Genomic DNA, 21828 nt, shown 5'->3' with positions numbered 1-21828 from the left:
CGGCCAATCAGCGCGCTCGGCCGCCGCCTGACGTCGCCGCGCACGGCGCGTCACCATGGCGACGCCGAAAGGGGCGCGGGCGCCTCCTGCTGGTGGCGGTGGTGGAGAGGGCCGCGGGTTCGAATCCCGGCTCCGGCAGATCCCGGTTTTTTTCCCCCGCTTTTTATCCACCTAATTCCAATCTTTCAGGAAAACCGGTGGAATGCAGACCGTTTGCAGGGCCATGGCTTCCCTGTGTGCCTGCCTGGAGGCAAATCAGTCACTCAACCCAACTGAATTAATTCCCAACCCAATGGAAACAAGTGAATTCCCAATCTGTGGAAAATGAGTGAATTCCCAACCTGCTGGAAATAATTCCCAACGTGTGGAAAGCGTGTTAATTCCCAACGTGTGGAAAATGAGTTAATTCCCAACCCAGTGGAAATGAGTGAATTCCCAATCTGTTGGAAATGAGTTAATTCCCAACCTGTTGGAAATAATTCCCAACCTGTAGGAAACGAGTTAATTCCCAACCCGATGGAAATTAGTTAATTCCCAACCTGTGGGAAATGATCCGTGGTGGAAAATAACAGTGGAAATGTGGCGTTGGGACACGTGGGAAAAATCCGGCAGAACAAGTCCAGGGAAAAGCAAACTTCCTTCCCAGGGAATGGATTCCAATGGGGAACTGGGGAGAGGGATTCAATTCCTCTTAAATTCCAGGGAATTTCCATTTTTAGTCCAAATTCCTGAATGTTTCCACAAGGCACTTCAAGGATATTTTTTAAAAAAGGGATAAAATCACCTGGAGGAGCCTGAAATTCCTGCTTTTTTTTCCAGCTTTTCCAAATCCACATGGCTTAGGAGGATGAGGGAGGTCTGCTGGAATTTCATCCCAAACTCCTTTGGGATTTGGCATGGATCAAATTCCACCAATAAATATCCTGGTTTATTTCCTTGGAACAACTGGACACAGAGCTTTCATTTCTCCTGGGAAATAAATTGAGGAAAATCCAGAGATTTTTGGTAAAAAAGCTGGAAAAATCCTCTCCCTGTGCCGCTCCAAGATCCAGCATCACCCATTCCACGGGTTCAGCCAGAGGATCCCGTGGAATCCTGGCATTCCTTCCCCTTTGGAATGCAGTGTTCCTAAAATTCCGGCACTGGAGAGGACGGGAGGATTTCAGTTCAAAAGCTGAACGAGCTGGAATAATCCTGGGATGATTCCCGATGTTTTTCCGGGCTCTCCAATCCCAGGAGGATTCCTCCCCGGTCACGGCAGCTCCCAAAGTAAATAAACTCTGGAATTATCAGCAATGATCTCCAAAAGAATTCATTTTCCCAGGAATATTTTTATTATTAAGCAGAATAAAATCAGTGATTTATATTAATTTAATAAAACCGTTGGAAAAAAACAATTCCAGTGCTCATAAATATCCTGAAAATCCCGCTCAGCATTCCCAAGGATTGATTTATCCCGTATTTAACCCGTTCATCCCAGATTTTATTGTGATATCCCAAATTCCAGCAGCTCCCAAAGTGCAGCAGTCAGACCTCGGCAAAGGCAATTAAAGGAAATTAATGGAAGACCTATGGGATTATCCAGGAGAATATTCCCAAAGAATAAAGTGTGTGCTGTGTTCCCACAGGGAAGTCCTGGATCCTGGAAAAGCCTGGAGCTCTGGGCTCTTCCTGCAAAATCCAGGAGCAGCAGGGAAGGAAAACAAGGAACAGCAGAGGGAAAACCCTGGGAATTCTTTAAAATTCCAGGGCGCTTTTAACCCCTGAGCTGTCCCAAATCCTGCTTTTCTCCTGGCATCTCCTCACAGATCCCAATCCCAAAACATTCAAAACCTTTTCCTAAAGGATCCCAAATCCCACGAGGTTGGGGTGTGGAGCATTCCCAATCCCAGGATCCAATCCCAGGATGGAATTCCTTAATTCCATCCCTCCCTGTGGAAACTGGGAATTCCCACAGCATTGAACTTCTCCGGATTTCCCGGAATGAGGCCCTGGAAGAGCTTTCCTGCGGGAACATCCCGTTGGGGCTCTCCTGAAATCCTTTTTCCCAGATAAAGAGTAAAACCAGTGGGAATTAAGCCAGGAGGGAAACTCCAGTCCCTCCATCCCACCTCTCCAGGCACTTGGGCTGAGTGCAAGGCTCGGAATTCCAAAGGAATGCCACATCCATCCAAGGGGAAAACGGGAATCAGGGAGTGCTTGGCTTCACCGGGAATCTCCCAGCTGGCAATGCCAACATTCCCTGGATTTCTCCCCAAGGCACACCTGAGGGATCCCGGATTCTTTGGGAAGCAGGAGCGCTTCCCTCCCTTTTCAGAGATCAAATCCTGATTATTCGACGCTTTCCCTGTGGATAACAACGGGATGGGAAGCGTTTCCCAGCCCATCCATGGATAAACCCGGTGTCGTTTTCCCTTGGAAAACTCCCAAAGAAATATTTCCAGGTGACTCAATTCCCCCATGGACACCTCTGGAATGGGACTGCTCCCGGAAACCCGAGGCAATCCCTGATTCTAGTGGGATTTTTCCCGGGAAGGAGGCTCCGGGCGGAGGCTGCGGAAGCAGACCCCGAGGATGGCCAGGCTGGCGGCCGCTCCCATTCCCAGGGATCCGAAGGTTTCCAGGGAAGAGGGAAGCGGGAGGCGGCCCCGCCGCTCCGCCATGTCCGTGGAGATGGCTTCCAGCTGGAAGAGCGTTCCCAGGATCCCGCAGATGTGGAAAACCTGGTGGCTGTGCCCTGCGACAGAAAACTCTGAGAATTCCATGGAAATTCCATGGAAATTCCGGGGGCGTTCGGCTCTGGGGGCTTGGAGTGCTCTGGGGTAGTGGGAGGTGTCCCTGCCCATCCAAACATCCTGGAATTCCAGGATTCCAGGATTGAATCACGCTCAGCCCACTTCACCTGGCATCCATGGAATATTTATCCCACAAATTCCTGATTCCTGGGGTTTTATCCTCCTTGTAATTACTATTCCCAATGTCTGCGGCTCCAAGGAATTTATTCCTGTGATTCTATGGGGTTCATTCCCAGCATTCCCTGGGTTCATTCCTGGGATCCCATGGGGTTATTCCTAGCATTCCCCTGGGGTCATTCCCTGGGGTTCAGTCCCAGCATTCCTAGGGTTCAGTGCCAGCATTCCCGGGCTTTATTCCCTGGATTCCCTGGGTTCATTCCCAGCATTCCCGGGGTTTATTCCCTGGGTTCCCTGGGGTTCAGTCCCAGCATTCCCAGGGTTTATTCCCCTGGATTCCCTGGGTTCATTCCCAGCATTCCCGGGGTTTATTCCCTGGGTTCCCTGGGGTTCAGTCCCAGCATTCCCAGGGTTTATTCCCTGGATTCCCTGGGGTTCATTCCCAGCATTTCCAGGGTTTATTCCCAGCATTCCCGGGGTTTATTCCCAGCATTCCCAGCAATGCTCACCGATGAAGTCGAAGCTCCCCGGCGCCAGGCGCTCGGGCAGGTGGGAGGTGAAGCTCAGGAAGGTCAGGAGGGCGCAGAGGCTGTGCCGGGAATGCAGCGGGAGCGAGCCTTCGGAGCTGCTCCCGGCCGCGCTCCGGGACAGCTGCCGGCAAAAACGGGAGTGATCCATCCATCCATCCATCCATCCATCCATCCATCCATCATCCATCCATCCCAAAGGAGCCATTCCCAGTTCCCCACTCCCCTCAGCCCCACTCCAACCCTGCTTCCCAGGAAAAAGCAGGATTGATCCACCAGTCCCAAGGAGCCATTCCCAGTTCCCCACACCCACCACCTCCACTCCTGCCGGCCCAAATTCCCACCCTGCTCCAGTTTAATCCCTGGAAAAGGCCCCTCCCAGCTTCCCAAGGCAGGAATTTTCCAGCCCTTTGAAGTGAGAGGAATCCGCCAGCAGTCGGAGCAGGAAAAAATATCCCAGGGCCTTTTCCTGCCGGAGTTTGTTTGCCTTTCAAACCCCAAGCTGGGCCTGTTTTCCCAAAAAATTCCAGGCTGAGGCAGCTGAAATTTCCCAGGATTCCGTGGGATACGCACCCTGTAAAAAACTGGGATGCTGTCGAAAATGTAGGGATACACAAAGGCCAAAGTTCGGAAGGCTTTGCTCAGGCAGGGCCGCTCCGCCTCCAGAAACCTGGGAAACACCGGGAATTCCACATGGGATACACAGGGAATTCCACATGGGATCACATGGGAAACACAGGGAATTCCACATGGGATACACAGGGAAACACAGGGAATTCCACAGGGGATACACAGGGAAACACAGAGAATCCCACACGGGATACATAGGGAATTCCACACGGGATACACAGGGAATTCCACATGGGATACACAGGGAAACACCGGGAATTCCACATGGGATACACAGGGATACACAGGGAATTCCACGTGGGATACACAGGGAAACACAGGGAATTCCACAGGGGATACACAGGGAAACACAGAGAATCCCACACGGGATACATAGGGAATTCCACACGGGATACACAGGGAATTCCACATGGGATACACAGGGAATTCCACACGGGATACACAGGGATACACAGGGAATTCCACATGGGATACACAGGGAATTCCACATGGGATACACAGGGAATTCCACACAGGATACACAGGGAATTCCACAGCTTCTCTGGGAACATGGGATAGTGAACCTGAATCATCTCCAAGTTCTCTCCCAATCCAAACCATTCCAGAATTCCATAAATCCCCTTTAGAACTTCCCAAAAATTCAAGCTCCTCCCATTATTCCACATTTTCATCATCGAATTCTCCTCATTTCCCAATGGAAAAATTCCCTCTTTCCCTTTCCCCAGCTCCCGGCTGTGAGCAAACCCCTCATCCCGAATTCCAGGTGCCGCTGGATCCCACCTGGAATAGCAGGACAGGCCAGTGCTGAGCACGGAGTTGAGCACGGCCACGGGAACGTAGAAATCATGGAATGTGCTCCCGACCCATTCCAGCGGGAAGACGTAGGCGGAATACGCCAGCGCCGAGCCTGGAAACACAGCGGGGCCGTCAGCTCCGAATCCCGGAATTCCCTGGAATTCCCCTGCAATTCCTCGTCCTCCTGGGCTCAGCTCTGAGCTCTGGGTTGGAACATCGGGAAGGGTCGGGAATCTCTGGAACAGGCAGCATTCCAGAGGGACTGTGGGAATATCCTGGGATTGCCTCGTGCTCCCAGTGAGGCTCCTCCAGTTGGGTAAAATCTGGGATTTTTCCTCATTCCCGTGGTTCCAAATTCCACCCAGCCAGATCTGTCCCAAATTATTTGTGGCCAGAGCAGCTCCAGGCCATTCCTGAGCTCTGGAGTGCAGGGATGAGGAAAAGGAAGGGCAGGAATTTCCCCCAAATCTTCCCTCTGGATGTGGCATCCCATAAATCCAGGCTAAATTCCCAAAATCCCGTAAATCTGGCCTATCCCAGCTTCTCCTGACCCACCAAACTCCTGAAATCCCATAAATCTGGGCTAAATTCCCAAAATTCCATAAATCCGGGCTCATCCCGTCCCCCATAATTCCCAAAATCCCACAGATCCAGTCTAAATTCCCAAAATCCCATAAACCCATGTTCTTCCACCTCCTCCTGACCACCCAAATTCCCAAAATCTCATAAATCCCCCCAGAATTCCCCAAATCCTATCAATCCCCCCAGAACTCCCGCATCCCATAAATCCCCTGTAATCCCCAAATCTCACCAATCCTCCTGGCATTCCCTAAATCCCACAAACCCCCCCAGCATTCCCCAAATCCCATAAACCCCTCAGAACTCCGAAATCCCACAAACCCCCCAGAATTCCCCAATTCCCATAACCCCCCCTGAATTCCCAAATCCCACAAACCTCCCGGAATTCCTCAAATCCTATTAATCCCCCCAAAACTCCCAAATCCCATCCATCTCCCCTGTATTCCCCAAATCCCACAAACCCTCCAGAATTCCCCAAATCCTATCCATCTCCCCCCAGTAATCCCCAAATCCCACCAATGCCCCCGTAACCCCCAAATCCCACAAACCCCCCTGAATTCCGTAACCCCCCAACCCCACGCTCCCCCGTCGCTCCCGGCTGACCCAGGCCGTAGAGGCTGAGCGCGGCGTAGTCGCAGCAGTAGGCGCGGTGCCGGCCGCGCCCGCCCAGCGCGCCCAGGGCGTGGGCAGCGCTCGAGGCCAGCGGGTAGAGCGCGCACGTGCCCAGGTAGGCCAGGAACGGCCCCGCCCCGGCCTCCGAGCCCCAGGCCCGGAGCCGCGCCAGCAGCAGCCACAGGAAATACCTGAGGGAGGGAGGGATGGGCCGGGCTCAGCGCCGGGTGGGCGACAGGGTGGGCCAGGTGTGCCCAGGTGGGCCAGGTGTGCCCAGGTGTGCCCGGAGGTGTCCAGGAGCTGAGGGCACCCCCAGGTGTGCCCAGGTGTGCCCAGAGGTGTCCAGGAGCTGAGGGCACCCCCAGGTGTGCCCAGGCACTGAGGGCACCCACCAGGTGTGCCCAGGTGTGCCCAGATGTTAAGGGGCACCCACCAGGTGTGCCCAGATATTGACAGCACCGCAGGTGTGCCCAGGTATGCCCAGATGTTAAGGGGCACACACCAGGTATGCCCAGGTGTGCCCAGATGTTGACGGCACCTCCAGGTGTGTCCAGGCACTGAGGGCACCCACCAGGTGTGCCCAGGGGTGCCCAGGTGTGCCCAGGGGCTGAGAGCACCCCCAAGTGTGCCCAGGTGTGTCCAGATGTTAAGGGGCACCCACCAGGTATGCCCAGGTGTGCCCAGATGTTAAGGGGCACCCACCAGGTATGCCCAGGTGTGCCCAGATGTTGACGGCACCTCCAGGCGTGCCCAGGCACTGAGGGCACACACCAGGTATGCCCAGGGGTGCCCAGGGGTGCCCAGGTGTGCCCAGGGGCTGAGAGCACCCCCAAGTGTGCCCAGGTGTGCCCAGATGTTGACAGCACCTCCAGGCGTGCCCAGGCACTGAGGGCACACACCAGGTGTGCCCAGGGGCTGAGGGTTACCCACCAGGTGTGCCCAGATGTTGAGGGACACCCACCAGGTGTGCCCAGGTGTGTCTTGAGGGCACCCCCAGGTGTTCCCAAGGGCTGAGGGACACCCCCAGGTGTGCCCAGATGTTAAGGGGTATCCCCAGGTGTGCCCAGGTGTTCAGGGGCACCCCCAGGTGTGCCAGGGCCGCGGGCACTCACCCAGCGGGCACCAGGTGTGTCCAGATGTTGAGGGTCTCGTTGTTCATCCCGAAGAGGCTGAGCAGGCACTCGCAGGCCGAGCTCCGGGGCGGGCGGTACCCGGAGAGAATTCCCGGCTCCCGGTAACTCTGGGAATGGGGATGGGAATAATGGGAATAACGGGAATAATGGGAATGGGGACGGGGATGGGAATAAGGGGAAAAATGGGAATAATGGGAATAATGGGAATAATGGGAATGGGGACAGGGATGGGAATAATGGGAATAATAGGAATAATGGGAATAATGGGAATGGGGACAGGGATGGGAATAATGGGAATAATAGGAATAATGGGAATAATGGGAATGGGGACGGGGATGGGAATGGGAATAAGGGGAAAAATGGGAATAATGGGAATAATGGGAATGGGGACGGGGATGGGAATAACGGGAATAATGGGGACGGGGATGGGAATAATGGGAGTAATGGGAATGGGGAGAATAATGGGAATGGGAATAATGGGACGAATTGGGATAATGGGAATGGCAATGAGGATGGGAATGGGGATGATGGGAATGGGGATGGGAATGGGAATGGGAAAAGGCACAGGGTCAGGAATGGGAGTAATGGGAATTGGAATTAGGGATGGGAATGGGGATAGGGATGGGGATGGGAATGGGAATGGGAACGGGAACAGGGATGGGGAATGGGAATGGGAAATGGGAATGGGGATGGGGAATGGGAAAGGATGCGGAGCATCCCCAAAATTCCAGAACAGGGATGGGGAATGGGAAATGGGAAATGGGAATGGGAAAGGATGGGGAGCATCCCCAAAATTCCGGAGTCGGGACACAGCTGTGCCCCCCTTGGGGTGACCCTGCCGCCGTTCCCGTGTGTCACATCCCAAATCCCGCTGATCCCCGGATCAGGGATGGAATTCCCGCTGACCTCGGGCACCTGGTGGGCGCGGAGCAGCCGGGCCGTGGGGCTCGGCATGGCCGGCTCCGGATCCCGGGATTTCCCAGCTCAGCTTCCACAGGACGGCGCCCCAAAGCCCTCAAGGCCACATCCCGCAGGAATGGCACTGCTCCCACGGGATACCGGGATCAGGACGGCCTGGAGGGAGTGAGAATTCCTGGGATGAGGCACGGGATCCAGTCCCAAATCCCAAATCCCACAGGGAATTGTATCCCAGCGGGGTGGGGAGCGCCCGTCCCCTGAGGGGTGCTGGGATCCCAAGGGAGCAGCAGGAGAAGGCTGATCCCACTTCCCAGAGGGATGGGAATTCCAAGAGATGCAGAGGGATGTGGGATCACCTCGGGATCGCACCGAGATCCCGGGATGCAGGAAGGTCCCTCGGGAAGCAGGGGGACACGGGATCCCAGCTGGATCCCCTTTCCCACTCCCAAGGAATATCCTGGCTCTGGCTCTTACCCGATCCTGGCGCTGGCAGCTCCACCTCCGCTCTGGGAAATCAAGGGAAAAATCCATGATCCCTCCTTCCTTCCCACCCGGAGCAGGAAAAGCGGGAAGGGAGCTCCTGCTCCGGGTGCTGCCTCAGCTCAATCCCACCAGGATCCGGAGGGATCCAAGGTTCTGGATTCCCAGAATCCCGAGAGCTCCCAGAGCCGCTGCAGCATCCTGGGCTGCCATTCCAGCTGCTGCAGCCACCCCAACTTCCCAGCGGGATCCAGCCCTTGGCTGTGCCACGGAGACATTCCCAAAGAACCCCTTTCCCAGCCCCTGGAATTCCCTGGATTCCATCCCAGTCCTACCTCTGCCAGCTCCGGTGTGAGGCAGCTCCAGGAAAAGCCCCAGAACACCGGGAACGGCTGGAGAGGGAGGGAAAAATTAATGAGGCAGGAGAGCAATGAACCAACAAAACCCCGCTGGAAACGCCTCCGGTTAAAGATTAGACGGGAATGGGGAATGGGGAATGAGGAATCAGGAATGGGGAATCAGGAATGGGGAATGGGGAATGAGGAATAGGGAATGGGGAATGAGGAATGGGGAATCGGGAAATGGGGAATGGGGAATGTGGAATGAGGAATGGGGAATCAGGAATGGGGAATGGGGAACAGGGAATGGGGAATGGGGAATCAGGAATGGGGAATGAGGAATGGGGAATGGAGAATGGGGAATGAGGAATGAGGAATGGGGAATGGGGAATGGGGAATGAGGAATGGGGAATCAGGAATGGGGAATGGAGAATGGGGAATGAGGAATGGGAAATGGGGAACGGGGAATCAGGAATGGGGAATCAGGAATGGGGAATCCGGGGCTTCCCAGCACTCTGGAAGCACCAACGTGCTGCCTCAAAGCTCCACAGAGTCTGCAGCCCCCGGATCCCACAGAATTCCTGCGGTTTTCCATGGTGGAAACAGGACCTGAATCCAGAGAAGGCTCCAGGAATTCTCAGAGCCCTGCCAGGGCCTGGAGGGGCTCCAGGAGAGCTGGAGAGGGACTGGAGGGACAGGACAAAGGGAATGGATCCCACTGCCAGAGGGCAGGGATGGATGGGAGATTGGGAATTAGGAATTCCTGGCTGGGAGGGTGGGGAGGGGCAGGTATGGAATTCCCAAAGAAGCCGTGGCTGCCCCTGGATCCCTGGAATGCCCAAGGCCAGGCTGGAATCTGCTCATGGAAGGATTCCTGCGATGGCCAGGGCTGGAATGAGATGAGTTTTGAGGGCCCTTCTGACCTGGAATTCTGGGATTCTGGGATTCTCGGAGGGCAAAGGAACGAGCCCTTCCAGAGGCACGAGCCATTCCAAAGGCTTGGGCTTTTCCAGAGGCCCCTCCCAGGTGCAGGATCCCGCCGTGCCCAGAGCCCCTGGATGGGATCCCTGAGCCTGGAGCACCTGGATCCATCCCAGCCCAGCCATTCCTGTGGCAGGGATCCCTTCCCCATTCCCTGCTCCTGGTTCCCTGTTCCTATTCCCCATTCCCTGCCCCAATTCCCTGTTCCCATTCCCTGTTCCCTGTTCTCAGTTCCCTGTTCCTATTCCCCATTCCCTGTTCCCCATTTCCTATTCCCTGTTCCCTGCTCCCAGTTCCCTGTTCCTATTCCCCATTCCCTGTTCCCATTCCCTGTTCCCCATTCCTTATTCCCTGCCCCTATTCCCTGTTCCCTGCTCCCAGTTCCCTGTTCCTATTCCCCATTCCCCATTCCTTGCTCCCGGTTCCCTGTTCCTATTCCCCGTTCCTCATTCCCATTCCCTGTTCCCCATTCCCTATTCCCTGCCCCTATTCCCTGTTCCCATTCCCTGTTCCCTGCTCTCAGTTCCCTGTTCCTATTCCCCATTCCCCATTCCTTGCTCCCGGTTCCCTGTTCCTATTCCCCGTTCCTCATTCCCATTCCCTGTTCCCCATTCCCTATTCCCTGCCCCTATTCCCTGTTCCCATTCCCTGTTCCCTGCTCTCAGTTCCCTGTTCCTATTCCCCATTCCTATTCCCTGTTCCCCATTCCCTATTCCCTGCCCCTATTCCCTGCTCCCAGTTCCCTGTTCCCTATTCCCATTCCCTATTCCCTGCTCCCAGTTCCCGTTTCCTGTTCCCATTCCCCGTTCCCTGTGGGAAGCAGGAGGAGGCTCCAGGCCCAGCCTCAGGCAGGAATTTGTGGTTTGGGAGGCAATGAGGGCAGTGAGTCACTGGGGCCGGGCCGGGCCTGCTTCCTCCTGCTCCTCCTCCTCCTCCTGCTCGGGCTCTTCCCAGCAGGGAACGGGAATGGGAATGGGAATGGGACAGGATGGGGGCCGTGCCCCCCTGCGAGTCACCTCTGCCAGCGCTGCGGCTGCAACAGAGCAGGGAACTCCTCCTCCTCTTCTTCCTCCTCTTCTTCTTCCTCCTCCTCCTTAATTGAGTCACTGGGGCCGGGCCGGGCCTGCTTCCTCCTGCTCCTCCTCCTCCTCCTGCTCGGGCTCTTCCCAGCCGGGAACGGGAATGGGAATGGGAATGGGACAGGATGGGGGCCGTGCCCCCCTGCGAGTCACCTCTGCCAGCGCTGCGGCTGCAACAGCTCCTCTTCCTCCTCCTCCTCTTCTTCTTCCTCCTCCTCCTCCTCTCCCTCCCGGCCCTGCAGCCGCAGCTCCCGGCTCACCGTGCCAGGCTTCCCTGGGGAATGTCCCCACCTGGCACCACTGCCACCCGCCCGGCCCTGTCACCTTGTCACCGTCCTCTGCCCATGGCACCTTCCCTTCCCTTCCCTTCCCTTCCCTTCCCTTCCCTTCCCTTCCCCATGGCACATCCCACCCCCTGGCTCATCCCTCGCCCCGTGCCAGCTCCAGCGGCTTTCCCACGGGCCGGGAATATTCGGGAATTCCCGATGAGCCCCGGACGCGTTTCCAGCGGCGCCGGGAGTGCGGGCCCCTCACCTTCCCTTCCCTTCCCTTCCCTTCCCTTCCCTTCCCTTCCCTTCCCCATGGCACATCCCACCCCCTGGCTCATCCCTCGCCCCGTGCCAGCTCCAGCGGCTTTCCCACGGGCCGGGAATATTCGGGAATTCCCGATGAGCCCCGGACGCGTTTCCAGCGGCGCCGGGAGTGCGGGAGCAGCGCTGGAAAACTCCGGGAGCGGCGCGGGCCGTGCCAGGACCGCTCCCGGCGGGACAACGGCGGCTTTGTGGGAGTTGTTGTTGTTGTTGCCGCTGGAATTCGCCGGGATCCGCCGGGAGCAGCAGCTTTTCCATCCCAAAAACCCGTCCTTCCCGCGGGACCGGGGATCCCAGACCCCATCCCGCTCCCGAGTGAAACCTCCCGGGAATTCCGCGATCCCCGCACCGGGAGCCGCGGGAGGGCCGGGAATGCTCCCGCTGCTCCGGCAACCCAAAATGTCCCATTCCCAGCCCCCTTCCCGCATTCCCGGGAACTTCCCGGGAGCCGACCCTCGGGATCCGCGGGAATGCCGGAGAGGGGAAAGCCGGGACTTACGGCGCTGCTCGGAGCCGCCGCTGGATGCGGCGTTTTCCAGCGCTGCCTCCAAATCCCGGGATTACTCAGCTGGGAACAAACACTGCCCACATGGAATTCCCGGCCGGGCGGGCGCGGCTTTTCCAGAGGCACGATCCCGCCAGGAAGCGCCCCCAGGGATGATCCCAGACAATTCCCAGGTTCTGGGAGAGAATGAACCCCGGCTCGTCCAAGGAAAAAAGGTTCCCAGATAAACCCGGAAATCAGCGCGGCCAAACGCGGCCGGGATCGGATCCAGCGGCGAGGAAGTGGAAAAAAAGCAGGAAAAAATATCAATTCCCAGCCCTGCCGAGCATCTCCCGCTCCCAGCGCCTCTGGAAAACTCCCGGAGCTCCTCCAGAGCAGCCTGGCAATCCCAGCCCTCCCGCCGCTGCTCATTCCCGGATTATTCCCAGCTGGATGGGAATGAATCCCAGCCCGGAGGGTTTCTGCTTCCCAAAAATTCTCTGCTTTTCCTGCAGTGTTGCGCTGGGAATGGCTTTCCCAAAGTTCGGAGAGTGGGAGATTCCAGCGGAGTGGAGAGGGATGAGCGGGATCAGTTCATTAAGTATTATTATTAATTATTATTAATTATTATCCCATAGTTACTCAGGAATTGGGAGAAGCGGAGCTGGGCAGGGCTGGTGGATTCCCAGCTCTATCCCGGGAAAGTCCTGGGAATTCCTGGGATTAACCCTGTCCTGCCAGCACTGGGACACGGCTTTTCCCTGGACACGGCTTCCTGGGGCTCTGGAATTCCCTTCCCACCTTCAGTGATGCTCCAAGGCTCTTTTCAATCCCAGCGTGCCAAGGAATGGGAATCACTCGGGAGAATCCTGGAATATTTTGGGTGGGATGGGCAGGGACACCTCCCACTACCCCAGGGTGCTCCAACCCGGCCTTGGACATTCCCGGGATCCAGGGGCAGCCGCAGCTTCTCTGGGAATTCCATCCCAGATGGGAATTCCATTCCAGACGGGAATTCCTTCCCAAGATCCATCTAAATCTCCACTTTTCCAGCCACTCCCTGTGTCCTGCCCCTCCATCCCTGATCCCAATCCCTCTCCAGCTCTCCCTGGATTCCCGGGAGGGGCTCTGGAATTCCCTGGAGCTGCATTTCCCCATTCCCAACACTGGGATCTTTTTAGTGACTGCTCCGTTAAAATCCTCACTTACCAAATCCCAAAAAACTCCAAAGGAGCTGGATTTACCAGGAATAATTCCCAGCAGGAATCCACCACTTGTGCTCCTTCCCTCAGCAAAGCCTTAATTAATGGGAAAAATCCACATTTTCCCACTTTTCCAGAAGAAAACCTCCTTAAAAGCACGACACCTCAAAGCCACCACAGGAAAAAAAACCTGGAATACATTTGGAAAATAAAATAAAAATCCCCAAATAAGGGAGACATCCCACGTTTTGTTTTTTTTTAAGATAAAAAAATTTATTTCCCAGTCTTAGAAAGCTTTCCAAGCATTCCCAATGTCCCATAGAAACGTAGGAGAACCTCTTCCCACCAAAAATTCCGGAGGGGCGGAATACAAAACTATCCTGTGCACATTGTGCTTAAAGGAGCGCCCTGCCCGGAGCATCCTGTAAACAAATTATTGCATATTTTCCATCGGGATCCTCGGGAAAATCCCGGAAAATCCAACAAAATCCCAGCCAAGCCACGCCCGGGGAGGAGGAGAACGGGAATGAGCGGCTTCCAGGGAATGCCTGGATTCCAGGGAACGCCTGGATCCCAGGGAGGGTTGTGCTTGTGTTGTTGGGGTGGGGGAGCCACGGAGAGGGGATCCCATGGGAAGAGCCAGCGGATCTCCGGGTGAAAATCTGGGATCGAAGCTGATCTGGGTCCCAAAGATCTCCGGGAGTTTGAAGATGGAAATGAACAAAGAAATCCTAAACTGGAATGAATTCCAAGAAGTTTTGGGGATCGGCTCCATGGCCAAGGGTCCTCTTCCAATGCACAATGGAATTTAAGGAGTATCAGGAATTCCCCATGGATTCTCCATGGAATTGCAGCCTCTGGTGGAGATTCCTGGAAGCTCCACCTGTGCTAAGGCCACCAGAAGGTGATGGAAGGACAGGAGGGACAACCTTGGAATGCCCATCCCAAACTTCCAGCGGTGTCCAAGGAGAAAGGATCCCATGGGAAGAGCCAATGGATCTCCAGAGGAAAATCTGGGACCAAAGCTGATCTTGGTCCCAAAGATCTTTGGGAGTTTGAAGATGGAAAATGAACAAAAAGATCCCAAATTGGAATGAATTCCATGAAGTTCTGGGGATCGGCTCCATGGTCAAGGATCCTCTTCCAATGCACAATGGAATTCAGGCAATATCAGGAATATCCCCATGGATTCTCCATGGATTTACAGCCTCTGGGGATTCCTGGAAGCTCCACCTGTCTAAGGCCACCAGAAGGTGATGGAAGGATGAGAGGTGGGACAGGAGGGACAACCTTGGAACGCCCATCCCGCGCTTCCGGAGCGGGAAAATCGGCTGCACTCCAACCCCACCATCGGCATCAATTCCCAAAAAACCCAATCAAGAGGAATTCCGGCCTCTGTAAGGCACCAACACCATCCTGCAGCAGCACCCAAGGAGGCTCTCCGGGTTTTCCAACTGGGAAAACTATGGAAGGAACACGCAAGGGGAGGATGGAGCAGATTTTTGGGAAGGAATCCCAGGCTTGGGGTGGGTTTGTGTCTGTTGAGTTTCCATGGGCATGGAAAAAATTCCCCTCTGCTACCTTTGGTATTGGAATTTCTCCTCTGCCATCCATCAGATGGATGGATCCGACCGGAGCGTGCGGATTAAAGCTGGGAAAAAGTCGCTCCAAGATCGGTGAGAAATGAAGGAAAAGCCTCAAAAATTGAAAGCAATAAAAAGATGGAGATGGGTGTTGTCCTTGTGCCTGGGATTTTGGGATTGGGATCAGCTCCACCATGGAATGGAAGCAGTGGGAATTCCCAAAGTCCATCCTTGAGTTCGGGATCAGGCAGCCGGTGGGTTCATGGAATCACGGAATGCTTTGGAGGGAAGGACCTTAAAGCTCATCCCATTCCATAGGGACCTTCCACTGTCCCAGGCTGCTCCAAGCTGGCCTTGGACATTCCAGGGATCGAGAGGCAGCCACAGCTTCTCTGGGAATTCCAGCCCAGGGAGAGCTGGAAAAACCTCTGGGATGGAATTGTTAAAATGCTGGATGGGGTGGAGCAGGAGAAAAATGAAAATTCCCGAATTTTTGAATTTCCTGAGGAACTCCGGACGAGCTCCACATCCCGCTCAGCAATTCCCGAAAATGCCCCCAATGTTCTGGGGAACCTCCCAGATGGAATCCCAAAATCCCACAGAAAACACAGAGCTCCAGGAAAAAGGATCCCCAGCTCTGAGGGGACACCGGTGACGGGGATAAGGATCCCAGCTCCGAGGGAATTCCAGTGACCGGGATAAGGATCCCAGCTCCGAGGGGACACCAGGATTAGGGATCCCAGCTCCGAGGGGACACGGGTGCTGGTGGCCCGGGGCTGTGTGCTCCAGGCTCCCAGTTGTGCTTCCATGATGCCGGGCACGTGTTTTCCATGAAGAAACCCTCCAGCTCCAGGATCTCCGGGCAGAGAACTGGCAAAAAATTCCAACCGCGGATTTTTCATCCCAAAAAAGCGAATCCCTAGGAAACCCTCCCCCCACTTTAAAGCCACAATTCGCACTCCCAGGCTCCGAGTGATTCCCGTGGACGGCGCTCATCCCACGGGATCTGCTCCAACACGGACACAAAATCCCGGTTTAAGAGGCCCTGGATGAGCTCTCCAGGCAGCGACCGCGCTTCCAAGACTTCTATGGCTTCTGCAAACGCTTTCCTTGGAAAAGGCAAAACCAATCCCAACAAAACCCAACCTCAACCTCAACGCGGGAGAGCGTCCCGATCCCAAACCCTCCCCGGAGCAGTTTTAAGGCCCCGCGTTTTTGGGAAGGACCCGTGGAAAACCGCGGGAAGGACGGGGGAAGAGCTCAGTTGTGCTTGGCCCGCCCTCCCCGCAGGTAACTCTTCCACCTCTTGACGAACTCCTTGAAGACGGGCGCGTCGTCGATGGAGCCCAGCAGCTGCAGCTGGTTGATGTGCGTGGTGTGGTAGTCCCAGCGCGCCAGGTTGGGCGCCGTGCCCAGCATGAAGTGCCGCAGGTCGTAGATGGTGCCCGAGCCGGTGTCGAAGAGCGGCAGCATGGCCTTGAGCGACTCCATGCCGCGCTCGTAGAGCAGCCGCGCCTCCTTGCCCAGCTTCTCCCCGGCCGTCTCCTTCAGGTCGTAGAGGCCGATCAGGGAGTACATGAAGCCGTTGAGCACGAAGGAGCTGGGCGTGGTGGGGTACTCCTCGTACCAATCGTGCCGGTTCATGAACACCGCCTTGACGCCGCGCTGCTCCGCCGGCAGCTTGAAGGGCGCCGTGGCCCTGAGCGCCGCGCCCAGGAACGCCGGCTCCTTGGTCAGCTGGTAGGCCCTGACCAGCGTGGACATGGCCTGGCCTTGCGCCATGGCCGAGTACCAGCCCGGATCCAGGGATTTGAAGCCTTCTCCCAACTTCCTGGTGACCATGATGGGCCAGCCGCCGCGCTCGTCCTGGTTGCGCAGCAGCCAGCGGCTGGCGGCGAAGAAGGCGGCCATGTGGGCGGTGGCCGAGATGGTGACGTTGTCCAGGAAGCCGCGGCCTTTGGCCACCAAGCGCAGCACCCTCTTGGGCATGATCTTGGTTTGCTTCACCGCCTTGGTGTTGGAGAGCCCCACGCCCTTGCGGAGATCCGTCAGCAGGTCCCGGGTGAGCGTGCTCCAGCTGCCGCGCGCTCCGATGCCGTAGAAGATGTCCCTGTCCCTGAGGGCGATGAGCTGCGTGCTGGACACGTAGTGCACGGTGAAGAGCTGGTTCCTCTCCGTGGTCTCCAGCACCACGGACACGCTGCCGTTGCTCAGCAGCTTCAGGTCGAAGGAGATGATGAAATCCCGGCCGTTGTTGAGCTCCAGGGAGACGCCCTCGGAGCTTTCTGCAAAAGCAACCCCGAAAAAGGCTCGCTCAGCGTGGAAAGATTCCCGTTTCCAAAGGGTTGGAGCGGATTCCAGAGGCCGTTCCCCGCTCCCGGGAGGGATTCCAAAGCTTTTAGAGCAGCCCTTCAATAATTCAACGTTTCTGGGCTGTTCCACCTGACTGGATTGGGAATGAAGGATAAGGAATGAAAAGGATGGGGAATGGAGGACTGGCAGTGAAGGACAAGGAATGAAAAGGATGGGGAATGGAGGACTGGGAATGAAAAGGATGGGGAATGAAGAACCGAGAATGAAGGATACGGAATGAAGAGGATGGGGAATGGAGGACTGGCAATGAAGGACAAGGAATGAAAAGGATGGGGAATGGAGGACTGGGAACGAAAAGGATGGGGAATGAAGAACCGAGAATGAAGGACTGGGAACGAAGAATTGGAAAGAAAAAGAATGGGGAATAAAAAAGATGGAGAATGAAAAGGATGAAGAGGACAGGAAATTAAGCATAAGGTATGAAAAGGATTGGGAATGAAGGACTGGGAATGAAAGACTGCAATGAAGGATTGGGAATGAAGGACTGGGAATTAAAAGGGTGGGGAACGAAGGATTGGCAGTGAAGGATTGGGAATGAAAAGGACTGGGAACGAAAAGGATTGGGAATTAAGGATTGGAATCAAGGATTGGGAACAAAAGCCAAACAAAACACCAGCACCTAGCAATTCCCATTCCCTGCTCCACCACCCGCTGGAATTCCCACCACCCACCTGGGCAGGAGAACTGCTTGACTCCGGTGAGCCGGGACTTGTCCCAGACGGTGGTGAGGGAGCAGCCCTTGGGCACCGTCCACTCCCCGTTCCCGTTATTCCCGTTGTTCCCGTTATTCCCGTCCCCCGCCGTCTCGTACACCTCCACGTGGGGCGGCTTCTCCGTCAGGTTCTTGCTGTAGTGGCTCAGCCCGTACTGGGCGATCTGGATGGGGTAGAAGTAGCCCTGAGGGCCCCACTGCGTGGAGAGAGGAACTCCTGCCCGGAAAAAAACAGGGAAAAAGCGTTGGAATGAGGGGAAAATTCCTCCTCTGCACCCCAAAATTACGGGAGCTCCATCAGCGGGGTTGGAGGTTAGAGGGAAGTCCCGGGGAAGGAGGGGGTTGGGCCCTTTCCCACTAAAATCCAGAATTCCGTGGTTTTAGCTGGCAGAGGAATCCCTGGCGTGGTCTTCCCGACTTTTATGGAATTGTGGAATGGGCTGGGCGCAAGGGAACCTCAATCCCACCCCATTCCACTCCTTCCAAGGGCAAGGCCACTTCCACAATCCCAGGGTGCTCCATGCTGGCATTGGACATTCCCAGGATGCAGGGGCAGGCACAGCTTCTCTGGGAATTCCAGCCCAGCCAGGAATTCCTTCCCAAAATCCCATCCATCCTTGCCCTCCAGCACTGGGAGCCATTCCCTGTGTCCCATCCCACTCAACTCATCTCTGACGATCCCAAGGCCGGAGGTGCCACCACAAAACCCCATTCCCACATTCCCAGCACCAAATCCAGGTCACTTCCCACTTCCAAACCATTTTAAGGAGCAATTCCAGGAGATTTTTGGGATCATCCCAATCCCACAAAACCTTCTACTCTACTGATGCCCTTGACCCTGTCACAGACCTTGCCAGTGCCACCCCCATTCCCAAATTCCCACCAGAACATCCAGCTCACTCTGCACTTCCAGCACATTTTATGGAGCACTTCCAGGAGATTTTAAGGATCATCCCAACCCAAGGGATTCTTGGGAATGCCCTGCCTTGCACCTTCCATGCTGCTGATGCACTTGACCCTACCCCCATTCCCACCAGAACATCCAGCTCACTCTGCACTCCCAGCACATTTTTGGGCTCATCCCAAGCCCAAAGCTTCCCGGGAATCCGCTGCCTCGCACTTTCCACGCCGCTGATGCACTTGACTGTGTCACCACTCCCATTCCCACATTCCCACCAGAACATCCAGGTCACTCTGCACTTCCAGCACATTTTAAGGACCATCCCAACCCCAAACATTCCCGGGAATCCACTGCCTCCCACCTTCCATGCCACTGATGCACTTGACCCTAGCCACATTCCCACCAGAACATCCAGACCATTCTGCACTTCCAGCACATATTATGGAGCACTTCCAGGAGATTTTAAGGATCATCCCAACCCCTAAAATTCCCCATGGGGAATGCCCAGGCTCATGCCTTCCATGCCACTGATGCACTTGACTGTGTCACCACTCCCATTCCCACCAGAACATCCATCTCACTCTGCACTTCCAGCACATTTTACGGAGCACTTCCAGGAGATTTTAAGGACCATCCCAAGCCCAAAGCTTCCCGGGAATCCGCCGCCTCGCACCTTCCACGCCGCTGATGCACTTGACCCTGTCGCGCAGCTCCACGTTGTAGCCCTCGAAGGACATGAAGACGCCGTCGGGCCGGTACGGAGCGCGCTGGGCGTAGACCTTGGAATAGCTGTGGGAAAACTCGAACCTCTCACCGCCGTCGGCCTGGGCGATCCGCCCGTACACCTGGAAGTACTTCTCCACCCAGCTGAAGGGCAGGAACACCTCGCCGCCCTCGCGCCGCCCCTTCACCGTGTGCTCCTCGTTGATGACACAGTCGATCTCCTCGTAGCGCGGCCCCGCCGCTCTCCCGGCGCTTCCCGCCATTCCCGGCGCGTCCTGGGGCGAGGCCTCCTCGCTGTCGGGAATGCCGGGGCGCTCCGGGGGGCCGGGAGGGGGCCGGGGGCGATGGGAGCAGCGGGTCCAGAGCAGCAGCGAGAGCAGAGCCAGCAGGGAGCAGAGCACCAGGAGAGCCTTGGAGCTGAGGCGGGCCAGGCAGCGCATGGGGCTGCATTCCTGGGAAAAACAACCGGGGAAAACACAGAGAAACGGGATCAGGAGAGGGATTTGGGGTGTTCCTGGTGGGAATGGTCAGGGTGACAGGGCCAGGCAGCGCATGGGGCTGCATTCCTGGGAAAAACAACCGGGGAAAACACAGAGAAACGGGATCAGGAGAAGGATTTGGGGTATTCTGGATGGGAATTGTCAGTACACAGTCCTGAAATCCTGGGAAAAATATGGATAAACGGGAACAGGAGAGGGATTGGGGGTGTTCCTGGTGGGAATGGTCAGGGTGACAGGGCCAGGCAGCACATGGTGCTGCATTCCTGGGAAAAACAACCAGGAAAAACATGGAGAAACGGGATCAGGAGAAGGATTTGGGGTGTTCTGGATGGGAATTGTCAGTACACAGTCCTGAAATCCTGGGAAAAATATGGATAAACGGGATCAGGAGAGGGATTTGGGGTGGGAATGGTGGGAATGGTCAGCACACAGTGCAGAATTCCTGTGAAAACAGGGAAAAACATGGAAAAACGGGATCAGGACGGGGATTTGGGGTGTTCCTGGTGGGAATGGTCAGTACACAGTGCAGAATTCCTGTGAAAACAGGGAAAAACATGGAAAAACGGGATCAGGACGGAGATTTGGGGTGGGAATGGTGGGAATGGTCAGGGCATGGTGCTGCATTCCTGTGAAAACCGGGAATAACATGGAAAAACGGGATCAGGACGGAGATTTGGGGTGTTCCTGGTGGGAATGGTCAGGGTGAGAAGGCACATGGTGCTGCATTCCTGGGAAAACCAAGGAAAACCATGGGAAAACGGGATCAGGAGGGAGGTTTGGGATGTTCCAGCTGGGAATGGCACTCGTGGTGGAACAGTCCTAGGAAAACCATGGAAAAAAGGGGATCAGGACACGGATTTGGGATTTCCTGGATGGGAATGGTGCCCCTGTGCAGGGTCAGTGCCAACATTCCCAGGAATCAGGGAAAAGTGGGATCCAAGCTGGGATGGGAACTCCAGGGATCCCAGCAGAGCCGGGAACAAATGGGAATGGGGAAAAGCAGCTCCGCTCTTACCTCAGGACAAGGGAAATCTGGGAATTCTTGGAATTCTAACGCATCTCGAGCTTCCAGAGGCAAAAATCCCGGGATTTACGGATTCCTCTTGGGATTCCTGCAGGGAAAACCGGGAAAAATGGAGCTGGAGCAGTCCCAGATGGAGCATTTTCTGAGAAATCCTGACATTCCCAGGAAAATCCTCGGAATTCCAGGAAAATCCTCAGATTCCCAGGGAAATCCTGGTATTCCCAGGAAACTCTTCTGATTCCCAAGAAACGCTTCAGAATTCCAGGAAAATCCTCAGGGAATCCCAGGAATTCCAGCTCCCATATTCCCGAATCCCAGAGCCGCGATTCCTGCACTCCACATTCCCCCAGCCCATATCCCGTATTCCCGCACATTCCCAGCCCATATTCCCGCATTCCCAGCCCATATTCCCAAATTCCCACAGCTCCCATTCCCTCGTTCCAGGCTCTGGCAGCAACCCCGAGGCGGCCCGAGCACGCCCAGCCCGGGTAATCCCGCTGCCCTCTCTCTCTCCCGCTCCCGTGATTCCCAGCATTCCCGCCATTCCCATCATTCCCGTTATCCCGGGAATTCCCGGGAATCCCGGCCCGCTCCTCACCTGCGCCCAGGGCCTGGCGGGCGGCGGAACCCCCGCGCGGGGCAGCGGGGGGAGCACGGAGGGGCCGCGCCGGGGCCCCGCCCTCGAGCGCCGCAGCCAATGGGAGCGCGCGGGGGGCGGCGCGAGCTCCGGCCGCCAGCCAATAGGAAAGCGC

At 56.0% G+C, this 21828-nt stretch overlaps 2 protein-coding genes across 5 annotated transcripts; both read right to left on the bottom strand.

Annotated features, from left to right (window-relative positions):
* Positions 1-1321: 1321 nt before the first annotated feature.
* On the bottom strand, positions 1322-12212 carry PAQR5 (progestin and adipoQ receptor family member 5). 4 transcript variants are annotated; one of them, XM_041418698.1, is made up of 10 exons: positions 12074-12212; positions 8922-8978; positions 8581-8612; positions 8095-8262; positions 7168-7295; positions 6047-6246; positions 4850-4976; positions 4013-4109; positions 3422-3563; positions 1322-2737 (listed from the first exon to the last, which is right to left on the bottom strand). In XM_041418698.1, exons 4-10 carry the CDS (start codon positions 8140-8142, stop codon positions 2514-2516), a joined length of 966 nt encoding a protein of 321 aa, XP_041274632.1. In that variant the 5' UTR covers positions 8143-8262; positions 8581-8612; positions 8922-8978; positions 12074-12212; the 3' UTR covers positions 1322-2513. The 4 variants fall into 4 exon arrangements, with proteins under 4 accessions (XP_041274632.1, XP_041274634.1, XP_041274633.1 ...); XM_041418700.1 differs by lacking the exon at positions 12074-12212 and adding an exon at positions 11138-11168; XM_041418699.1 differs by lacking the exon at positions 8581-8612.
* A 1331-nt stretch (positions 12213-13543) lies between these two features.
* On the bottom strand, positions 13544-21788 carry GLCE (glucuronic acid epimerase). Its single transcript, XM_041418753.1, has 5 exons — positions 21675-21788; positions 21068-21164; positions 19503-20004; positions 17888-18145; positions 13544-17128 (listed from the first exon to the last, which is right to left on the bottom strand). Exons 3-5 carry the CDS (start codon positions 19990-19992, stop codon positions 16104-16106), a joined length of 1773 nt encoding a protein of 590 aa, XP_041274687.1. The 5' UTR covers positions 19993-20004; positions 21068-21164; positions 21675-21788; the 3' UTR covers positions 13544-16103.
* Positions 21789-21828: the final 40 nt, after the last annotated feature.

Source organism: Onychostruthus taczanowskii, unplaced genomic scaffold (assembly GCF_017590055.1).
Source record: "Onychostruthus taczanowskii isolate IOZ18803 unplaced genomic scaffold, ASM1759005v1 scaffold6, whole genome shotgun sequence".
Classification (NCBI taxonomy): domain Eukaryota; kingdom Metazoa; phylum Chordata; class Aves; order Passeriformes; family Passeridae; genus Onychostruthus; species Onychostruthus taczanowskii.
This window is presented reverse-complemented; position numbering and strand designations above follow the sequence as displayed.